This window comes from Triturus cristatus, chromosome 2_2 (genome assembly GCF_964204655.1).
Source record: "Triturus cristatus chromosome 2_2, aTriCri1.1, whole genome shotgun sequence".
NCBI lineage: Eukaryota > Metazoa > Chordata > Amphibia > Caudata > Salamandridae > Triturus > Triturus cristatus.
This window is the reverse complement of record NC_140582.1, coordinates 1,067,171,855-1,067,195,716: the sequence shown is the minus strand read 5'-3', so window position 1 is coordinate 1,067,195,716 and position 23,862 is coordinate 1,067,171,855. Positions and strand designations below refer to the sequence as shown.

The following is a 23,862-nucleotide window of genomic DNA, read 5'->3' as shown; positions in this document are numbered from 1 at the left end:
AATGTAGTTTTGGTGGGCTGCCAACATGCATAATCGTAGCCTTCGGTCTTGTAATGAACTAGCGATTCTCAAAATTAAATGGCAAGAGAATCTGAATTTCATTAAAGACATGGAGGCTAACATTATCTTCACCTCCCTTGTGTTGGGGTGGAGTTCTTGCAAAAAAATTAAATAAATAAAAAAGTTTGTTTAAACAAAATTATCTTAGATTTGTTTAAGGAATCTTATTGTAATGCAACGTGCGGCTTGCATTTTTCCCCTTGAACGCTTTCTCAACCAATTTCTCCCTTTTCAGATAATATGCAGCAATTCGTTCCTTCTAGCTGTTTTTTGAAATAGCGGTTTTCAACTTGTCGTTTACCCATGGGAAGGAGATCAACTTTTGTGTACAAGTCGCTCATGTGTTGCCATTGTTTTATTCTCTATTGTATTATGATGCAATGTACTTTTAAGTGCTGCATGGCAAGGCATTAAAAGATAAATGCATGTTAGCCTCCATGTCTATAATGAAATTCAGATTCTCTTGGCATTCAATTTTGAGAATCCCCATTTATAAAAATAAATACTACTTTTTTGGAAGAACAAACACAAAACTCATTACATCACTTAGGAAATAACCTGATGCACACATTCGAAGTAACCTTAAATGGTCCTGTCCAACTTACCTTACATCTTAATCTATCGGAGCCTGAGAAGGGGGACTTGCTACTGACTGCGACTAAGCTACAGAAATAACATCTCAAAAAGCAACTTAAAGAGGGTGGATTAGACCAGTAGCTTGAAGCAGAACAGTTCTGTGCACAGCCAACAGCCAAATCAACTTCTGCTCAGGACACAGGATGTGGAGAATGCTCAACCAAAAATCTGATATGATACTTGGTTGAGGACAGAAGTCTGTTACAACTCTCAAATACCCATCTCCTATGATATACCCTCAAATACCGTGCATTGCCCCAATGACAGAAATGTAGGTGCTAGGCAAGATCCTACATGATATTTTTGCCTGGAGCGAGGATGAAGTCCTGAATGTATCCATCAATCCTTTTACTCCTTCAGCCCTCCCCACCAGTTTACCATCTGCGATTTTGCTTTCAATTAACTTATACGTGCTTATTCCAGTGTGAACACCTCTCTACAACCCATCACACCAAACATGCCAAAGTACCCACCTGTAAATGGCAGCATGTTTTTCCTCTTCAAATGTTTAGAACAGTAAATTCAAATTTTACTAAGAGCCTAATATGCTTTAAACCGCCACAAAATTATGCAGCTAAAATTAAGGAAAATCAAACTTAGAAGTTTTATTGGCAAAAACATTTCCATTATGATCTCTCTCTGGTATGGGTGAAAAACTGATGAAGTATCATTAAACCAAATTTTGTCACACAAATGTGCTGGTATACTAATTATCAGGCATCCTGATCCCATTCTCAACTGTGTGTTGACAAACTGCCATAAAGCACACAGGTGAACTGTTATCTCTTCATGATAATTAACTGAGTAAATGCAGCAGAATTAAATCAAATCAATGTTTTGAAGCTTGTGGCGAGACACGCTCTAGACTGAGGGTCAAGAAAATACATTTTTAATTCTGCACTCCCCATAATACATTAAATATGAGAGACACTAAAGAGTTCAAAGTAAATTTGAAACAAATAAATAGCAGATCATATTGACAGAATGAAAGGTATTATGATCAAACACATTCACAGAAGTTAATTCGACTCCACTACCCAACCTGTGGAGAGGAATCTCTCGTATATTCTTCAGAAAAAAAATTAAGAAATCTGAAATCATAGATGAGTAACAGTGAATAAGGAATGCTTTGCATTGATAGGTTCTGAGGTACACTAAATAGACAACTAGAGAAAAGCTTGAGCTGGCTATGCCTTCCAGAACTCAAATGGGAAAATATCCCCATTATTCATTGTTAACCAACTATAATTGTATGTTATGTTTGCACAGCCCAAATCACCAGACCCAGTTTGACAGCTATGCAGGGGTTCAGGAGTCATAAGGGCGTCAAGCACACCATAGCTTAACTTGCCTGACCCCCCCAAGGCCTTTGTTATACCTGGTGCCCTGCCACTCACGCCTGACCACCTTCTGCCCATCACGTCCCTCCGTCAACCCCCATACCACACCACCCTCTGCATTAACCCAAACCCCAAAATATCAATAAAACGACGTCTCACCACCCACTGCATTTACCACCATCTTAGAACCTAAAATTGAAGAAAAAACACCGGATATCCTGCCACCCACTCACATAACATGATCCTCTCTTCTATCCACCCCGAGTATAAACAAATATTTGTTCTGTGTGGTTTGCTCTGGAATTCTTTTATGATGTTCCAGAAGTAAGAAACAACTTTCACTTCCAAAGGTTCCTCCAATATAGCAGTTCATAACCAGATTTAGAATCATGTATTCATGCTGGTTAGCCTCAGTGACAGTCCTACATTACTATGGTTTTAATGAGAACTAATACTCAATTGTGGTAACCAGACCAAATGTGATCAATACTGAAATTAGTCAGATACAAAACCATATTAACTAACTTATTAAATATATTTACAGAACGTAGGGTTATATGCTTTTTTTTATCAGAGTGTAACACTGCGATATACCTTCAAATTATGAACAGTAGATTCCTATACATTTCCTTAGAGAGTACATTGTCACAAAAAGAAATTAAGCAAACATCTCTACCACTGATTATGCAAATGGCTTACGTTCAATACAAGTAAAACCATTGCATTGAAAAACACTTCCTGCTAAGTTTGGGGGGAGGATGGAACCAAAAGTATAAACCTCTCTGACTACCAGAAATTGTAGTCCAAAGAAAATAAACATAATCCTCAATAAAAAGTAGTTCTTTGATGCCACCCTAAACTCGAGCAAGTCCTGGACGTCTCCTTGTCCTTTCTATATTTTTGTACTTAACAAATCATTAAGCAATAAACCTAATATTAACCAGCAGAAATCGGAGGGACTCTTCAAAGATCCAGTGTCCAGCCCCATATCAAGGCCGTCTCGTTGAAAAGCTAAACTTACTAACATGTGAATCTTTCTTAGAGCTGCCCTCCTCAAATATGTTTGAAAACTGCTTCAATCAGATAGACAACATACTTGAGTTGCACTCATTCAAGTAACACTTCATACTGCATTGACTGAATGAAACTTCCCATCTTTCAAAGAACAAGAGTATAGAAACATCCATCTTGAGTTCCTTAAATAAAATGCTCAAAATTAAATCTGAGCGGACAGAGTATGCATATTGGTAAGCATGCATGTAGGTCTGTATGTATGAGTGTTTTCATTTTGAATTTCAATATCATTAGTCAAAGCATCACACATTCTTCCAGCAGAACCACTGGTTGCAAGATCTACAGCAGGCCAAGACCATCTTTGCCTTAAGAGTGTAACTAAATCCAAGCCAACGACGCCATCGAGTGGCACTCCATATTGCAAACTTCAATAAATCTATTAAAAACAACCCTTTCAAATAGTCTAGTATTGATGTGGGAAAGAGTAATGATTTGCTCATGTTAAGCAGTAGCATCCAATGACCCTGTTCAGTTGCTTAGCCCAATACTGCTTTGGTTGGTCTGACAAAGCTCTTCTGGAAAGCAACAATGCACAAGAATTAGTTAACAGACTAATTCATGTGGTTGATGGCACCAATAAGTGATCACAGTAACTGAAATGTTACCAAGCTATATCTGATAGCCTAAAAGCATAAGTGATTGGTGGCACGCATAACAATATTTTAAAAATGTAGAACAAAAAACACTTTATCCCGCAAACAAGAAACTGTGGGAGAAAAGGACTAAAAGCTAATCAACCATATTATGTTTTTCAGCCTCTAACAAATGCTTTATCTACTTGACAAATGATTTTAGCCTCCCAATTTCGTCTACTAATTTCTAATCCAAGTACTGGAGAAAATCCATGTTCAATTTTAAACCACTTGTTAGTATTTGTGTACAGCTATGATCATGGAAAAAAAAAAAAAAAAGCCCTAGCTTGTTTCCAATTCTATATGTAAAATAATTAAAGGAAAATACATTTATATAAGTTCTTTAGTTTCACTCACCTGTCTTTGTGAAAGCTGTTGAAAGAAGCCAGGCAAACCATTAAACCAAACTTGAGCCGCTAAAGTGTTTACAGCTACTCTTCAGAAAAGAAAACAAGGAAAATACCTTAAAATGAATCAGAGGTATCCAACTCTTCTGCTTAAGAACCATATTCTTCATAATAACCGGACATGGTTATTAGCGGTCAAGTAGTCCCTCAGTCATTACCATTTAAGGCCAACTGTGCCTCTAAGTGTTGAAGCTATGAAAGTCTGAAGTGAGCCCATAGTGCCTCCTATGTGTCCACTGTCAGCTCTGTGGAATAAGGAAGAACATGGCTCTCTGAATAGCTGCTGCAATGCGGTCAACTGCAGAACTCCCCGCTTAGATGGAAAGCAACACTAAAAGCGTTATTAAAAGTAGCCACTCTCTCAAGTGAGTGCCCAAAACCCATTCCATTGGCACTCTTTTGGCAAGTATCATCATAAAACACAAGAATGAAAAGAAACGGAGAAGGCAAAGTTCAACAGGGAGAGAATATGTCAACCTAGCCCAGAATGGTCTCAGATATATATTTAACGCACAATACAAACATCTAAAATGCAGAAGCTGGCTCTGCACGTAGGACAGGGCACATGACTGGAGAGCCAGGTCTCGGGATGTTGCTGGTCCTGCCGGCTAGCAAACCACTTGCCCATGCAAGTGAGGCACCACATAGGACGGCAGTAGCATTGCTGACATTCTCCTTCATTCGGCTCCCTGCATAGCTTCACCAACTTGATATTGGCATTGATCTGCATGCAGCCAATGCATGGCTCCAGCTCCTTTAAACAGAAAAGAGACAGTTCATTATTTAGTTAGGCAATCATTCCTGCACTGTTTCACAAAATCCACAACTGCAATCAATCCACCTCCAAATGCAAAACTGTCACCTTGACCATATTAAGCACAGTTTACATGCAGGATCAAATACCCACTGCTACAACTCCAAGCTTCTTCCCATGCACACTATGTCTAACTGCAATCCTATAGAAACCCTACTCTAGTCACCTTTAACAAGAAGTACATTTCCAATCAGCCCACCCTCTCCATTTCTAATTAGACTGGTATCTTCATTTATCACTTTGATCAGTCTTTCAGGTGGATAGCATGTTTGAGGAGTTGACTATTATGAGTCACATTATTATAAAAATGATACTAAATTGTGTTATATAAAGTTTCCTACCACATGTCTGCAGATGTTATTACCCCATTTAATGATACCCAACTGGGTGGCTTCGGAAAGATGGAAGGATGAATCGGTCTTGCTGAGATTTGAACTTGTGTCCTGAAAATCACATCTCCGAGGCTAGCATGAGTCATCGTGCCAGCCTATTTCAACACTATACAATACAACCACAAGGTAAGCAAACCAGATACACCTGGAATGAGTTCAACAATGAACATGTGGCTTAGGAACTCCTACGATAGTGAAGGATACACTTCATATAGGAGGACATGGTGTTCAATGCCTGAAACTAGAATGAGTGCATAAAGGAGTATTCACAGATCATTCAGAATAATGTACCTCGAGGGTACAAGCAACAAGGATGGTCATATAATCTCCATACTCCGTTTCAATGGTGTACTGCATGTTCAGAGTTAAAATTTATACTGGAGGTTTTGATGCCCGATATAGTCAAAATAGAGGTAAAAGAGTCACGGGTAAGGAGTGTAAGGATAGACAATTGCTAGGCTTTAGGGTAAACAGTGCCATATAGCATTGATAGTCTAAATGTTAGGAATTTTACTTAATAACTGATCAGTTAGTTAGATTGTATTTAAAAATTACCATATTGCACTTTTAAACACTTAGGACATCTGGAGGCGCCATTTTGGTTAACGCTCCAGTTTCTCTGGGTCTCCTCTACTTAATGAGACCCGCTGTACGGACACGCAGCTGGTGCGCCATAGGCAAGCTAGTCTGCACCCGTCCACGTATGACCGGGGCCAGGGGACAGTAACCCTGGCTCTCTACAAGCAAGTACAATTGTGTATTTCTCTATCCAACTACGGGCGTGGCGCAGACCGTGTAATGAGATATGCTTACACTCCATTTGCCTAGACAAGGGTGAACTCTCTTATAATCACTGTTCCTTCAGCCCTCGCCCCATCCCAAGGACCCAACTTAAATCGGAGACCACTCACTCTTACAAAATGTTTTCAGTCAACTGTCGGTCGCTGGCAAAACATTGCTCTGAAACTTTTTTTTTTTTTAATAGAAGAGTAACAACCCAATGCCATGTTCCCAACATAAACCGGGCTAAACAAGGCCTCTGTTCCAGAGATTGTACAGACCCTTTCCCCTGGTTATTATATCCAGCGAAGAGATCATTGAATTAAGAGGGGTGGAGGTATAGCTATCATTGTTAATAACAACTTTAAATGTCTTATTAAACTTTAGACAGAAAGATGAGGCAATACAATTTATACGGTGATACTTAAATGTTCAATAACAGTTCCTTCACTAGTTTGTGTACGTCGAAATATTCTTTTATTTTTTAGATTCTTTTGACAAGTAGTTACAGCCAATGCGTTTCGCCCTAGAAAGGGTTTCTTCAGGGCAAAGTATTTTAGTGAGCACTGTCCAAGTATTCTTGGAGGGAAACGCCAGCATCAAACTGTGTTAGTACCATCCTTTGGTCACTCATAATTCTTCTAGTACATCAAGTGTTATACTATAGTACCCTTTAATCAAAGGGTTAAAATATGGTTCAGCGGTGTGTCGCTTAGCGTCTCAGGCAGTTCGGAGTCTGTGGGTTATTTAGATTAACAAGATGACTCTCCGGAAACGGGGTTATCACAGATACGGGACTATACTGTTACTTAATCGACACACCGCTGATCAATATTTTAACCCCTTTATTAAAAGGGTACTATTTTTTCTTACGACAATACATTTAGAGTTTTGGATCCTATTCCAGTGCCCTGGTATGACCATTACTTTATTGCAGCTACCTGAGATAAGGAGACTCAGTTTTACCATCCCAGTTCCACTAGTAGCTTACAACGTACTTAGTCTAAACTCCCACTTGAACAATGGATCCCTACTCTCAAAGACACTAAGCATACTCTAAATTCTGATCTCACTTTAGGTAATGACAAATTCAATCACTGGATTGGGCTTTCCCGGGAACATGTTATTCCTAACAAAATTGGCAATAAGAGAGTGAAAGGGAAAGCCACCCTTAGTACCCCCCTAAGTTTCAGAAGCTCAAACAAATCTGTAAAAACTGAAATGAAAAGGAGAGGCGATTATGATGAATCAAGCAAGCCGGAATATAGGGCCATCATAAAACTATCAGGCTGAAGTAAAAAAAGCACAAGCGCTCACTTCGAAGAAAACTTATCTGGCAGCTAATTCCCCTCGGGAAGTCTTTCGACCTACGAACAGTCTACTTGAGCCTCCAACTCCAGATACTTTTTCAGAGACCACAACAACATTATGTAATGAACTCCCAGGATTTTTCAATGAGAAAAAAACCCACAAGATATTGATGATACTTTTTCCTTATCTCATTCCCAGGCAGCCCTCTCAATGATAATCTTCCACCTTATGGTGAGCATTTGCTGGAGGAATTTCCTGTCCTAAACATGGAGAAGCTCTGAGAAATCCTTTCTCCAAGTAAAATCAGGCTCCCCCTCTGATACGGTACTGCTTCGTTTTTTTTTTTTGTTTGTTTAAATCAAGGCTGCGAAGTAGTGTTCCCAGTTCTACTCAAACTGATAAATCTTTGTATTTCCACAGGTCAAGTACCTTTACTTTGGAAATGTGCGATGGTAAAAGCTCTTTAAAAAAACAAAAAACACAATTCAGATCCAGGGATCTTGAGTAACTACCGTCTGATTTCCCATCTTCCTGGGATCAGTAACATTTTAGAAAAACATGTTAATTGGACCTCATCGGAGTTCATAGAATCCCACAATTTACTTCATGGTTCGGAAACCGCTTTGCTTACTGTGGTTGAGGAATCCAAGAGACTTCTTGATCAGAGAGGATCAGTAGCTATTCTTCTTGATCTAAGCTCCATAGACATTCTAATAAACAGACTAATGAATGTCGGAATTGCGGGAAGCGCTATCAGCTGGATCCAGTCCTTAGCTGATAGAATTTTCCAGGTTTTTGAAGGAGCCAATGTCTCCGATAGCATGCTGCTTTAATGCGAAGTACCACATGGTTCTTCACTGAGCCCTACTTTGTTTAATGTATAAATGAGGCCACTTGCGGATACCGTTATACCTTATGGGATCTACAGTCACCTATGCGAATGACACCCAACTGTCTCTCTTAGAATCATCCTCAGAACACCTTACCCTCCCTTGATGTATGCTTAAAATGGCAGAATGGATGGATTATTCCTGCCTTAAGCTCAATGGAGACAAAACTGAACTGATGTTTCTGGGCAATACACGTACTTCAGAGTTGGGACTGCTGTGGCCAATCATTCTTGGTTCTCCTCCAGCCCCTAAAACAATGAATAAAAGCCTTGGCATGTGGCCTTTCAAATCTTTTAAATGTGACCATCAAGCTGTGAAATTAGCTGCCACATTTTATGGCACGCTTGCAATGCTCTGTAAAATCCTACCTTTACTTCCTTTTACCGCTAGGAGACTGAAGTCCAGGCCTTGGTTATTTCCTGCCTGGACTACGGTAACTCTCTCCATCAAGGGGCCCCAAAGACAACTACAAGAAAGCTACAAATAACACAAAATTGTGCAGCCCGGAGGCTACTCAACATTCCCAGAATCCAATAAGCCAACCAAGCACTGAATACCATATACTGGCTGCCAATAACCGAAAGAAAAACGTTTAAATCCCTATGCATTGTTCTTAAGACACTCTGGGGTAAAGGCCCCCCATTCAACCACTTCCTTATTTCTATCACCCTAGAAAAAAGGCTACATTCAGCAAATTTATTTTTGACTGGAGTACCCCGAATAAAAATGGAAAGATATGGAGGCCGCTCCTTTTCATACAAGGTCGCTAAGCTTTGGAATGCCCTGCCCTCTCTCTCCATTTGCACTTGGTGATACAGCAACTTCCCTTTCAAAAGCTTCTTAAAACCTGGCTCTACCAGAATATTGTACCCTAACTATAAGCTATCCTTAACTGCTGTTCTTGTGCAACACTACTAGCGCTGGAATGCCTTCAGGTAGCCATGCGCTTTCAAAGTGTTTAATAATAATAATAATAATACTCTTTAACTAAGTCCACATACGCAACAGTATTCCTGTGCAAAACAGACAAAGCATTGAGAGACAAGACACAGATCACCAGCAAACATACCACTCAAAATTACTTCTCAAAATACAGAACTGAAAGACCCCCATCAGAACACTAGAGAGGCAGTACAGTAGAATTGATCAGGATCTTCTTTCACTGCTCAACCACATAATCCATCCCATTGGGATACCAATGTGGATGTTATGAAAGCGTAAAAGGAACAGAGGAAGAAACCCCATTGTCATCAAGCCGATTCTGCCTATCATATATAAAAGGTAGCCTCTCACTCAAAGACGGCTATCTTTGTCACAATGACCCAAGGTGGGGCACAGATATTAGCCTCAGACACTTCAACTCAGGTATCCCTCACAAGCATCACAAAATGCCAGAGACGCTGTTGAAGACAGAAGGCTAAATAGGTTAGAGTTAGTAAACACTGTGGGCAAAAGAGCAAATTTGGGTTTAGTACAGTTTATTTTCAAACAGAGGTATTCCATAACTGATCATCTGAAGAGAAACGGGGAAAGAAGCAAGCAGGTTAGTAAGACAGCAATAGTGCATCTGTACATAGGAAGGCACTATTTGATAGAGGCTATGAGAACGCCCAAGTGACCAAACGCAAGTGTAATGAAATAGGAGAGCAGTTCCGTCACTAGAGGAAAGACCTTTGGGGAAAGCGGCATCCAGGTTTTGAGACCTCTAGCAACAAGGAAAAGCCACACATTTCAGGGATTAGTGCGCACCATGGCAGCTACCCCACCACATAACAGGTGGGTAAGGGACATAAAAATGGCAAACCCAATGGATCCACAGGTGTGAAAAGAACTGCCAGAACACATGGTCATAAGAGTACTAAATTCTAGAGTGGAGAAATACCTGGGACTGATATTGTCACAGTTACCCTAGTAAACAATTTAGAGTGTGTAGGTGCAAGGCAATGGAGTCCTTGGGTCCAAATTCGGAATGGTCAGCAGGAATGTACCACATAACAGTGTGATGCAATCTTCTGATTGCAAGTGTAGCCAATAGCTTTACGTCAGCAAAACAATGAGTAAAACTTGTCTGTAAGTGAAGCACACAAGTGGCTCCTTATGGTTGAGATGAAGAAAATGGACCCCTAAAGTATGTTAGAGATCAATGCAACACGAGTATTTCTCAGCATAAAGTTCCAGTGAGCGTCACTTAGAAATAATGGACAAGCCTGGTAAAACTGTGCCAGTTCCATCAGGGCCTGGTGATCTGGCAGCATTAAGGTGGATAAAGGATGACTATTTAAAGGCATCAATCTTATTGTCGAGAGTAGAACATGGACTTGTGAAGTAAAGGCGAGATCCTCATCATGCTATAGCCCATGGATAGAAATTAAACTGTGTTCATTACTCAAGTCAGGCCAGCTGCATTAACAGAGCTATCTTCAGCAAATTGAACTCTTGTATTTGAAACATTTTTTCAGCATTTTTTCTTTTACTCCAAGAGCGGCAGTTTGCCTTACTTGGATATTGTACAAATGTACTGTACGGTTTATTTTGTCATTGGTCCCGTTTCAAGCTATTTACACTCAAGGCAGTACAATGGTAGGGGAACAAAACTGTATATTTTCTACACAACACTTTATATATGAGCAACGTTCTTCTGTTTTTCCACGAAAAACCTGAGATGCAAGCACCTAGAGGCAAATGATGGACTGTACAAAACAAAGGTTATGGGGAAGTGATCAACTATATGGCATAAACGGTAATCCACAAACTACACCCAGCTGAGGAGTGATTGAGGGCATACAAGAGCGGCTGCTGTGCATGGTCAAATATTCAACTAATTGACCAGTGTCCGGGTGAAATGCCGTCAGTTAATAATGAATGTGCAAGCCATTCACCATTCCCAGAGATTAATTAAATATTGGGAACAAGCGATTATGTGTGGTATTTAGGACACAAACAAAATTACACATACTAAACCCAATGATGGCCTACTAACAGGTTACAATTAGAAATACAGTGGTCTTTAAGATGGAAGGTGTCCTCTAGTTAATCCTAGTCACTGACAATCATTCAGACAGCATCCACGTCCAGCTTACTTACCAGGCCCCAAAAAAAAGGTTGAAATCAGTCTTGAGTTGCCTGTATTCACACCTGCATGTAACTGGACTTGAAAGTTTAGGCTGGACTGTTTCGTTTGGAGTAGGACTGAGTTGCATACGGCTGGTCTCGGTCTAGAGTGGTGTATTGAGCAAAGACTGGGATGCAGCACGAGTAATTACCAGTGGCTTAGGTTAATTTACCCATTCCTCACATCACTTGGCTTTCATATTTAGGAAACAAACAGTCATTGAACACAACTTGCCAGCAAGGAGATCTGGGTGAGTTAAATGAAGAGACATGGAATGAAAGATTGATCTGATGGGTCTACTGTAATAATATCACCCCGTCATTAATCAGAATTCAGAGGACTGCGCCTGTTGCTTGCTCATTGAGGTACCAATGCCCTGAATGTTCTTGGTAAAAAACGTATTTAAAAGCAGTCCGCTATAAGACCGAAGGATTCCAGACAAACAGCCAAGGTGGTACCACAGTTGTCAAAAGGGTCACTGTGGACCCAGCAGTTAAGCAATCTGCACTGAAAAAATGAAAAAACACATCCGTTAAGTAACTCGTGTGGTAACACAGAAAAAAACAATATAGCAATGAAGATGATCTATATTAAAAGAAAAAAAAAATAAAGATATGCGGTTCATGGGAGTGCAAAGTTATTACCCTGGTTAAAATGCTTGCCTAAATTATCACATAGTGGGGCCTTGAGCAACTCACTCATTGGCGTAAGTTTAGCAAGACGGTCACGAAGAACCGCGTTTGCTCCCTATGCTGATTAATGCTAAATCAGAGATTTTCAATATTATATTCAATGAGCTAGAGATGTCCTGGAGAAATGTGTGGAATAACTTGAGTCTTCTAGGTGGAGAGGGGAGGTTTACACCAGATGTCCGCTAGCTGCTTTTGCAACAGGGAGGCTGGTGAGCCCCACCCCTTTTTAGTTTCTTATACTAGCACACTATGGTGCTTTTAAGGCAGTGCCTGGCTGTTGGAGGGGGGGGGGGCATACAGTAACGGGCTTGTCCTGCTTTAATTCATTTTATGATTTACTTTACTCCCTATTTGTTGAAGTTGACTTTCCTTTACCAGTATCCCTTGGCTTGTGACTAAGGGAAGGGGTTGCTGGACCCCATTTGGATTTGGATTTTCATGCCTGTTCTTGATCGTGCTGCGATACATCGCAGCTGGACCACACCCCTGGATACGCCCATCTTCACAATAGGAAATAAACGGAAAAGCGCGTCTGCACAGTGGACGCGTCACTGGCAAGCTCACATGCGCCTGGGGCCCATCCCCCTGCTCATTATCCATCCCAGCGAATGCAACTGATAGTTTATACCGGAGACAAACTACATGCACTTCAAGTAGGTGAAGAAAATTGAACTGTGGCACATTTACCCAGGATTTAGAGTCAAATATAAATAACAGTATATGTGTACACTTTTACTTTACATGCTTAAACACCAAAACTTGTGATTCACCCAACCAACTTTTCCCTCATGGCTTAATAGAAGCCACACGTGTATGCCTTGATATACCGTGCATTTTAACCCCTTCGCTGCTAGGCCTCCCCCCCCCCCCCACCCCCCGTGCTAAGCCTTATTTTGGCTATTTGGGGTAGTTCGCACTTAGGCCCCTGTAACTTTTTGACCATGCAAGGTATCCACACCAAATTTGCGTCCTTTCCCCCCCCCCCCCCCCCCCCCAACATAATGGGGACTCTAAAGGTACCCAGGGTTTGTGGATTCCCCTGGAGGGGACCCAGAAATTAGCGAAAATACAGCTAAATTTTGTTTTTGGGGGGGGGGGGGGGGGGGGGGGGAGGGGAATGCGAAAAAAGGGCTAAAGATGAAAGCGTCTGTTTTTTAGGTCTCGCCTGACCCAGCGCATGCGCTGATCTGGCGAGACTTATTGAGAGGGCTCCAAAAAGTGCTACCAGGCCAGCCTAGAGCTACAGTGCATGTGCGCGGGCGCGCGCGCTGCGCTTCCCGCGATTACTTTTACTTTGATGTTTGATCGCGATCACTTTCTCGGCCGCTTGGCATAGCCAATAGGTCTCACTTTTGGGACCTTATAAGTATTTAGTTATGCAACTGTTGCATGGCTAAACACTTATAAGGTGCCAAAGGCGAGACCTATTGGCTATGCCAATGCTTGTTTTGCCTGCAAATGGTTTCAACAAAGGGGTTGTGGTGCTGAAATCACAATCTTCCCAGCTTTCAGGGACAAGCAGACTTTTGTCAGAAAACCAAAACATTTTACACAGTTTTGGCATTTTGCTGGTACATTGCCTATTTTTGCAAATTTTTGTGCTTTCAACCTCCTTCCAGTTAATGGTAGAAATGGGTATGAAAGCAATAATGGATCCAGGAAAGCTATACATTTTGGAAAATTAGACAAAATTCTGAATTCAGCAAGGGGCCATTTGTGTAGATCCTTCAAGGTTTCTTTATAGAAATTAACAGTTAAATATAGGAAAAATTGAAAATTAGTTGAAAAAAAAACAACAGCCTTTTGGGTCAACGTTTTCACATGTAATTTCTTCTAATTATGACAACTCTTTGAAAGCAATATACCGTTACATCCGCTGGACCTTCCTGGTTGTGGGGATATATAGGACTTGTAGGTTACCAAGAACCCGATGAACCCAGAGCCAAAAACTGAGCAGCAACTTGCAATGGTTTTTTATTATGTACCGGGTATATAGCAATTATTCTGGGAAAATGTATACATGGAAAAAATCGGTATGAAAGACACCTACGTATTTCTGAAATGGGAACAAAATATAGAGTTCAGAACCAGTAGATATTTGCACATTTCCGAAATTGGGAATACTCATACTAGCATAAGAATTATCGATCATTTTTCAAAGAATATTTTTTTTTTTTACACATGGTCTTTCATTTGGAAGGCAGAAATGCATCGAAAGTCAATAGGTAATAACAGTTGCTTTACAAACCTTTACTACCCTAAGTCTCCCGATAAAAATGGTACCTCACTTGTGTGGGTAGGCTTAGTGCCCACGACAGGAAACGGCTCACAACGCAACTTGAACACCACATTTTCACAATGAAAAATTACGCTTTTTTTGCAAAGTGCCTAGCTGTAGTTTTGAACACTAGCTCTGCCTGCACCTTGGGAAACCTACCAAACCTATACATTTTTGAAAACTAGACACCCAGGGGAACCCAGGATGGGGTGACTTGACTGACTCTCACCAGGTTCTGTTAACCAGGAACCCTTGCAAACCTAAAACATTGTAAAAAAAAAAAGAGAAAAAAAAAACACATTTTGATCACATTTCTGTGGTGAAAAGTTCTGGAATCTGCATGGATCCACAAATTTCCACTCACCCCTCCTTCCCCAAAGTCTTCCGAGAAAAATGGTACCTCACTTGCATGGGTGGGTCAAGGACCCGTGACAGGCAAGGGCCCAAAAACTATTGAGGAGACACCAAAATTACCTATCGCAAACCAACCTGGTTTTGCAAGGGGGGGGGGGGGGGGGGGGGGGGGTCCCACTGAGTTTTTGGCCCAGGGTTCAGCGACCATCTAGGGAAACCTACCAAACCCACACATTTCTGGAAACTAGACACCCCGGGGAGTCCAGCAAGGTATGGCTTCTGTGGGTCCCCTAACATTTTCCTACCCACAATCCCCTGCAAACCTCAAGTTTAGCTGGAAAAAAGAAAAAAAAAAAAACACTTTTCTCAAATGTCTGTGTGGGAAAGTTCTGGAATCTACATGGATCCACAAATTTCCTACCACTCAGTGTTTGCCCAGGTCTCCTGATAAAAATGGTACCTTACTCACGTGGGTGAGTCAACTACCCGTGACAGGCAAGGGCCCAAAACGCATTGAGGAGACATTAAAATTACCTATCACAAAACAACCTGGATTTGCAAGGGGGGGGGGGGGGGGGGGTCACCTGGGTTTTTGGCCCCCAGCTCAGCAGCCATCTTGGGTGACTTCCAAACCCACACATTTCTTAAAAGTAGACACCCGGGGGAGTCCAGTGAGGTATAGCTTGCATGGGTCCCCCAACATTTTCCTACCCAGAATCCCCTGCAAACCACAAATTTAGCTGAAAAAATCTTTTTTTCTCAAATATCTGTGTGTGAAAGTTCTGGAATCTCTATGGATCCACAACATTCCCTCCACCCAGCGCCCCCCCCCCGGTCTCCTGATAAAAATGGTACCTCACTTGTGTGGGTAGGCAAAGTGGCTTAAACAGGATATGGTCCAAATCGTAACTACCCGCGACAGTCAAGGGCCCAAAACGCATTGAGGAGACTTAAAAAATTACTATAACAAAACTACCTGGTTTGGGGGGAGTCAACTGGTTTTCTTGGCTCTGGGCTCACCGCCATTTAGGGAGTCCTACCAAAATCCACACATTTCTGAAAACACCTTGGGGAGCCCAATGAGGTATGGCTTGTGTGGATCCCCCAACGTTTCCCTACCCAGAATCCCCTGCAAACCTCAAATTTAGCTGAAAAAAAACATTTTCCACATATTTTTGCGTGGAATCACCGTGCTGGCAAAAATGTCCTACCACCCAGCGTTCCCCTTGTTCTCTGAGTAAAATGATACCTCACTTGTGTGGGTGTCCAAAGCCGAACTGGGTAAAAATGAATGTTAAAAAAAAAATGTAGCGCTTAGAATTCTCTGTGCTATACTCTACATCCCTATGTTTTGGGCTGTTCCTAGCCACAGGCCTTTCGCCCACCCACACAAATGAGCTGGGTGGTAGGACATTTGTGCCGGCACGGTGATCCCACGCAAAAATGTATGGAAAAAGTGATCTTTTCAGCTAAATTTGAGATTTGCAGGGGATTCTGGGTAGGAAAACGTTGGGGGACCCATGCAAGCCATACCTCGCTGGACTCCCCCGGGTGTCTAGTTTTCAGAAATGTTTGGGTTTGGTAGTTTTCCAAGATGGCCGCCGAGCCCGGGGACAAAAACCCAGGTGACACCCCCCCCTTGCAAAACCAGGTTGTTTTGTGATAGGTCATTTTGATGTCGCCTCAATAGGTTTTGGGCCCTTGCCTTTCGCAGGTACTTGACCCACCCACGCGAGTGAGGTATAATTTTTTATCGGGAGACCTGGGGAAACGCTGGGTGGGAGGAAATTTGTTGATCCATGTAGATGCCAGAACTTTCCCACACAGAAGTTTGAGATAAGATTTTTTTCAGCTACATTTGAGGTTTGCAGGGGATTCTCGGTAGGAAAATGTTAGTGAACCCACGCAAGCCATACCTCTCCGAACTCACCCGGGTGTCTACTTTTCAGAAATGTGTGGGTTTGGTATGTTTCCCTAGATGGCCGCCGAGCCCGGGGCCAAAAACTCATGGGACCCCCTTGCAAAACCAGGTTGGTTTGGGATAGGTAATTTTGATGTCGCCTCAATAGGTTTTGGGCCCTTGCCTGTCGTGGGCACTAGGCCTACCCACACAAGTGAGGTACCCTTTTTCTCGGAAGACTTTGGAGAATGCGGGTTGGGTGGAATTTTGTTGACCCACGCAGATTCCAGAACTTTTCACCACAGAAATGTGAGGAAATGTGTTTTATTGACACATTTTTAGGTTTGCAAGGGATTCTGGGTAACAGAACCTGGTGAGAGTCAGCCAAGTCACCCAATCCTGGATTCCCCTGGGTGTCTAGTTTTAAAAAATGTACAGGTTTTCTAGGTTTCCCTATGTGCCGGCTGCACTAGGGCCCAAAATCCACAGGTAGGCATATTGCTAAAAACGATTCCGTGCCTAGTCGGCTTTCTGCCGCCCTGGAGGGGATATCAGGCGTGGGAGTGAGGGGGTTTGCCCGGATATGCCCCCAATGGGGGCAGAAACACTGTGGCTATTTTTTTTTGGGGGGGGGCATTGGTATGCCCATTCTGGGCAGCCCTAACCCCCGCGCATAAAAAAAGCCAGCGTAATCGTTGGTAGCCACCATATTGATGTAGCTTTTGTCACCATAACCTGGCCAGTCTCTACATCTGGCCCGGATAGGATTACAGCTACTCCTCTGGACTATACGATTCATAGAGAGGAGTTGGCCTAACATCTAGGGCAGTCGACCTCGAATCTGGGAAACTGGGTTCGAGTCTCGGCAAGGACGCTGAACATCCTGTGATTCTGGGGAAATCACGTAATCTCCCCGTGCCTAAAAAAAGCAATGCAACTGGTGCTATGTAAAGCGCGCCGATACCTTCGGGTCAAGTTCGCGCTATTTAAAACTCTGAAGAAAAAAAAAAACACAAAAAAAAAAAACACTAGATCGATTGCGCAAGAGGAGAGGCGGATATGCTATAGTTCTGAAAAATAAATTCGCCACCTCATGCTCACCAGTAACATTCAAGAATATGAAGCATTTTTCAACAACAAGCTCACCCAAAATAAATAAATACATAACATACTTTAATGGGGGTCTGGTATCCCCCTCACCTGGAACTAGATCTACATTTTTCAAGATATTAGCTCTAAGTTAGAATCCTGTGCCCTTAAAAATAATTTCACTAATTTAGGTGATTTCAATTATCATCTAGATAATCGTACTGACAAGGATACTGAGGAATTATTTGATACCATGTCCTGTTTTGGTTTGCTGCAGATTGTGGGGGGGACCTACTCATTCAGCAGGTCATACACTTGATTGAGTCTTCATAAATAATCTGAACTCAGTGATGCTCTCACCCGGACCTGATCTGACCATAAAGGTAGAATTTTTGGAATCTCTTTTTTAAGAGCATCACTAACTGTGATTAATAACACAAAAACTACCCATCCATGGCATAAATTACAAAAATCAGACCCAAGGTATTTTATTAGAATAAGGCTGTAGATCCTGAGACTACATCAAAGGACTGAAAAATACCTGCAACCTGCAATTAATTCTCTACTGCCTATAAAGTCCACACTATCTAAAATATTAACACCTTCAGCCCCATGGTTTAATGAAAACCTCAGAGCCTGTAAACAACTTTGCCGAAGGCAAGAAAGGGTGTTGTAGAAAGAATACAGCTTAGCTGAAAAAGAAAAAATATAAACAATCTTTAGTAAAATACAAACTACTTATTGCGGAGGCTAAATAGAAATACTTCACACAAAAAGGAATATGCTACTTACCAGTATGCATCTGTTCTTGGCATGTAGAGCTGCAGATCTATACACTGTGCATAGATCGCCATCTGGTGTTGGGCCCGGATGTTTGCAGTTTGTTTTTCCTCTTGGAAAGTCTTTGGAAGTCACAAGGTCGGTGACTCCTCCTTTGGTTCGTATTACGCATTGGCTTCGGCTCCATCCTCAGATTGTTTTTCGCCAGCAGGGAAAGATGGAGCGTAGTAGTAACAGTAAAGAAACCCATGTGTGTTGTTTCTAAATAAGATAAACTGGAACGGATACAGGTAGCCGGGGAGGCGGGTGGGCGTGTATAGATCTGCAGCTCTACATGCCAAGAACAGATGCATACTGGTAAGTAGCATATTCCGTTCGAGGCATATGAGCTGCAGATTATACACTGTGCATAGATTACATAGTAGTACCCAACCCTAGCGGCGACCACCGGCATCCGTTGCAGTTGTTTGGAACAGTGTTTTTAGTACAGCCTGGCCCACACTAGCTTGTTGCTTGTTTTGCACATCTACACAGTAATGTTTTGTGAAAGTGTGCGGTGTTGACCAGGTCGCTGCTTTGCAGATGTCATCTAGTGGTAGGTTTCCTAGAAAAGCCATAGAAGCCCCTATCTTCCTTGTAGAGTGGGCTTTAGGGGGCACAGATAGCGTTAGTTTTGCTTTGTGGTAGCAAATCTGTATGCATTTTACAATCCACCTAGCTATCCCCGATTTAGAAATAGGGTTGCCTTTATGTGGTGGAGAGAAAGAGACAAATAGCAGTTTGGTTTTTCTGAAAGGTTGTGTTCTTTGGATGTAGTAAAGTAAAGCCCTTTTAACATCCAGTGTGTGTAAAGCCCTTTCCGCAACGGTTTGAGGTTGTGAGAAAAAGACTGGTAATTCTACCGACTGGTTTAGATGGAATGGAGAAATGACTTTGGGTAGAAATTTTGGGTTGGTGCGGAGTACAACCTTGTTCTGATGCATTTGGAGAAAAGGTTCCTGTATAGTGAGTGCTTGTATTTCACTAACCCTTCTGAGGGAAGTGATGGCCACTAGAAAAGCTGTTTTCCATGTGAGAAATTGCAGCTCACATTTATGTAATGGTTCGAAAGGGGGTCCCATTAACCTTGTGAGAACTATATTCAAGTTCCAGACAGGTGAGGGTGGTACTCTGGGTGGAATTACTCTTGAGGCCTTCCATAAAGGCCTTGATGGCAGGCACCTTGAAAAGTGATAGGTGCTGCCTGTTCTGTAAATAAGCAGCAACTGCTGCAAGGTGTAACCGCATGGAAGTATATGCTAGGTTACACCTTTGTAGATGGAGCAAGTAACATATGATGTGCTGTATGGACACATTTAAAGGATTGATTGTGTTGTGGCAGTAAACAACAAATCTTTTCCACTTTGCAGCATAGCATGCCCTATTAGTAGGGCGTCTAGCTTCCCTGATAATATTAATGCAATCAGGGGGAAGGTTAAGGTATCCGAATTCTAGGACCTCAGGAGCCAGATCGCAAGGTTGAGCCGAGCTGGGTCCGGGTGTCTGATCTCTCCATGGTTCTGGGTTAGGAGGCATGGTGAGAGGTGCAGCTTTTGGTGTGGTACTACCGAGAGTTCCAGCAGTGTTGTGTACCACGGTTGTCTGGCCCATGTTGGAGCTACTAGGATCAGTGTTAGGGAATGCTGTTGTAGCTTTCGCACCAGTAATGGAATTAGTGGGAGAGGTGGAAAAGCGTATGCAAATTTGTTTGACCAGTTCATCCATATCGCATTGCCTTTGGACAATGGGTGTGGGTATCTGGCGGCGAAGCTTGGGCATTTTTTGTTTTCGTGGGTGGCGAAGAGGTCTATCTGTGGGTGCCCCCACATCTGAAAGAACGGGTGAAGAACCTGAGGGTGAAGTCCCCACTCGTGGATCTGCTGCGTTTGTCTGCTGAGCAGATCTGCCAGTGTTTGACTCCTGGGACGTGTTGGGCCAGGAGAAAGATTTGTGGAATTGCCCATCTCCATATGCTCTGTGCTAATTGAGAGAGCTGTGGAGAGTGGCAGTCATGTTGTCTGTGCGAATGAGGACTGCCTTGCCTGAAATCTGCGTCTGGAAGGATTTTAGGGCGAGGAAGATTGCCAGTAACTCCAGATGGTTGATGTGGAGTAACTTCTGTTGTGGCGTCCATGTGCCCTGTAGTGTGAGATGTAACAGATGAGCTCCCCAGCCGGAGAGCGATGCGTCGGTTAGGATTGTTTGTGGAACCGGGTCCAGGAACGGTCGACCGTTGGAAAGGTTTGTGGTGTTCCACCACTGCAGAGAGCGATGGATGCGACAGTCTACCAACACCAGATCTGTCAGTTGCCCCTGGGCCTGGTTCCACTGGCGCACTTAACACTCTTGGAGTGGACGCATCTGGAGTCTTGCATGGGGCACTATGAAGATGCAAGAGGCCATCATCCCTATCAGCTGCATAAACACCCTTGCTGGGAGGGAGTGTTGACAAATGAATTTTTGACGCAGAGGCTGTATATTTGCAATCCTGGCCGGATTGGGATAGGCTATGGCTTTTGAGGTGTCTATGGTGGCACCGAGGTATTGTTTTGTGTGTGATGGTACCAGGTGGGATTTTTGGTGGTTCACCGTGAAACCTAGCTGGTGAAGTAGTTGGATTGTAGCGGCGGTGTGTTGCACACATTGTTCGTAGGACGTGGCTTTTATTAGCCAGTCGTCCAGATACGGGAAGACGTGAATGTACTGTCTTCTGAGGTGTGCAGCCACTACTGCTAGGCACTCAGTGAATACCCTTGGTGCTGTTACCCCGAACGGGAGCACCTTGAACTGGTAGTGTTGCCCGTCCACCACAAATCTGAGGTACTTTCTGTGAGACTGGTGTACTGGGATGTGAAAGTATGCGTCTTTCAAGTCCAGAGTGGTGAGAAAATCGTTCTGGGAGAGGAGTGGAAGAACTTGTTGAAGGGTTACCATGTGAAAATGGTCTGAATGTATGTAAGTATTTAGAGGTCTGAGATCTAGGATAGGTCGTAGAGTCTAGTCTCTCTTTGGAATCAGAAAGTACAGGGAGTAGACCCCTAAATTTTGTTGATTTATGGGGACCTGCTCTATGGCTTGTTTTTGCAGGAAGGAGATCACCTCCTGTTTTAGTAACGTAGCATGTTCTTGAGACATAGGGCGTTGCCTGGGTGGAATGTTTGGGGGGGGGGGGGTAGATGTTAATTCTAGGCAATACCCTGAATGAATAATTTGGGTCACCCATTTGTCTGAGGTGATGGTCTCCCAGACGTGAAGGAAATGTGGTATTCTGCCCCCGAGTGGAATGGTCTGGAGGGAGCGGGGGAAAGTCATTGGGTAGGAGGTGTGGCAGAGCGGGCGGTATTTGTCTTGCCTCTGCCCTTATTATTATTGCCTCTGTATCCGCCTCTTTGATAACCCTTTGTGAAGGTAGATTGAGGAGGGGATTTGTAGGACGTGGATGCACTATCCGAGGAGTAGCCTCTGCCCGTGCCCCGAAAGGAAGAGCGGCGAAAAGAGCGCCTAGGAGTGTGTGACTGTAGGGCTCCCATGGATTTCGCCGTGTCAGTATCTTTTTTCATCTTTGAGGGCTTCATCAACTTTGGGGCCAAATAGATGATCTTGGTCGAATGGGTGGTTTAATATAGAGGCTTGTACCTCAGGTTTAAAACCTGAAACTCTGAGCCAGGCATGGCGACGGAGAAGGACACTGGTGTTTATGGCCCTGGAGGCTGTATCTGCTGCATCTAGGGCACAGCGAATAGAGGTATTAGTTATTATTTTTCCCTCTTGGATCAATTCATTAGCCCTATTCTTGTATTTTTCAGGGAGATGGTGCATGATGGTCTCTAACTCATCATAATGCGCCCTGTCGTATCTGGCCAACAGCGCTTGCGTATTGGCGATACGCCATATATTGGCGGCTTGTGACGCAGTGCGCTTCCCTGACGCGTCTAGGAGCTTGGACTCTTTGTCAGGTGATGGTGCTTCGCCTGACACCTGAGAATTTGAGCGCTTCCTAGCTGTAGAAACCACTAGGGAATCCAATGGTGCAGGGCCTTTAATGTATGAAGGGTCTGTGGGGCCGGCTTTGTATTTTTTCTCTATACGGGGGTTTAGGACCCTGGCCCTGACTGGGTCTTTAAAAACCTCCGGTGCATGTTTAATTACTCCCTTTAACATAGGTAGAATGGCAGTAGACCTATGTGCATTGTCGAAGGTGTCTAGGAGAAAATCTTCCTCCACTGGGTCAGTATGTAACTCCACCCCGTGGTAGTGTGCCGCCCTTTGTAACAGGTGGTGAAAGCCGAAGGAATCTTCAGGTGGGGATGGCCTAGATGGGTAAAGGTCATCCTGTGGGACATCTGGGATGTCCGTATTGTTCTAGTCGTCCCATGGGTCTGGAGATCAAGTAGGGGTGGGGTCTTGTGGCACATCTGCTGGATCATAATAAGGGTCTCCTAAATCGTCTGGGACAGGAGACAAGGTTGGGAAACGATGAGGCAGGGGTGGAGAGGGTGGAGGTGGGGAGGGTGGAGGAGGTGGGGAAGGCACTCTGAAAGGGGCGGTAGCAGTGTCTTTCCTCTTTGGTGGTGGAGGTGGAGCTGGTTTGTCCAAGTGTCTCTTTTTTGAAGACAATGTTAAATGTCCAGTTTTTGGATCCTTGGTGAGTGTCTTTTGCAGAGGATCCGGTGTGAAAAGTTCCTGCGACACTGGTTGTTCGGTCGGCGCCGAAGTTTTCGGGGCAGACGGCTTTTTAGGCTTGTCTAAGCCGTGCTTCTTTGGGACCTCCGATTTTTTGGTCGTGCCGAAGAAGGCTTCGGCACGGGAGTGTCGGTGCCGAGGGCCCTGTGATGTTTGGTCGGCACCGGAAGGGCAGGCGACGGCTGTGGCGTATGAAAAGGACAGCGGTGGTAAAGACCTGAAGGTGAGCGGACAGCCAAGTGGAGGGAACTCATTACCCACAACCACTCACAGCCAATAGATGCCCTTGAGCCTAGAAAATAATACTGAGACTCACGCGCATCATACTGTGGGGTAATAGCCTGCACCATTTAAAAGCACGAGCCTCAAAATAAACGTAGCTCCCAGCGATATTAAAGGAGCATGTGCATACCCACAGTGGCCCAGGTGAGAGCACTTTGACGGCCGTTCATGGCTGCGCGGCAAACACCTACAGGAGGTATATAGACAACAGAGGCAAACATACACACGCTGGGACCAAGACCCCCCACAATCTGGGGTGCAACGGAACATATAGCCCCACCAAACTTCATTACTGCAACCATAGGCAAAGTGAAGGA

General features: G+C 43.4%; 1 protein-coding gene across 1 annotated transcript in view; it reads right to left on the bottom strand.

Annotated features, from left to right (window-relative positions):
• Window positions 1–1,276: 1,276 nt before the first annotated feature.
• TMEM129 (transmembrane protein 129, E3 ubiquitin ligase) overlaps window positions 1,277–23,862 on the bottom strand; it is a 73,562-nt gene continuing 50,976 nt past the window's right edge. Inside the window, exon 4 of the mRNA XM_085642582.1 lies at window positions 1,277–4,903. Within this exon, the coding sequence (XP_085498708.1) occupies window positions 4,655–4,903 (249 nt within the window). The 3' untranslated portion in view covers window positions 1,277–4,654. The remainder of the gene's footprint in view (window positions 4,904–23,862) is intronic.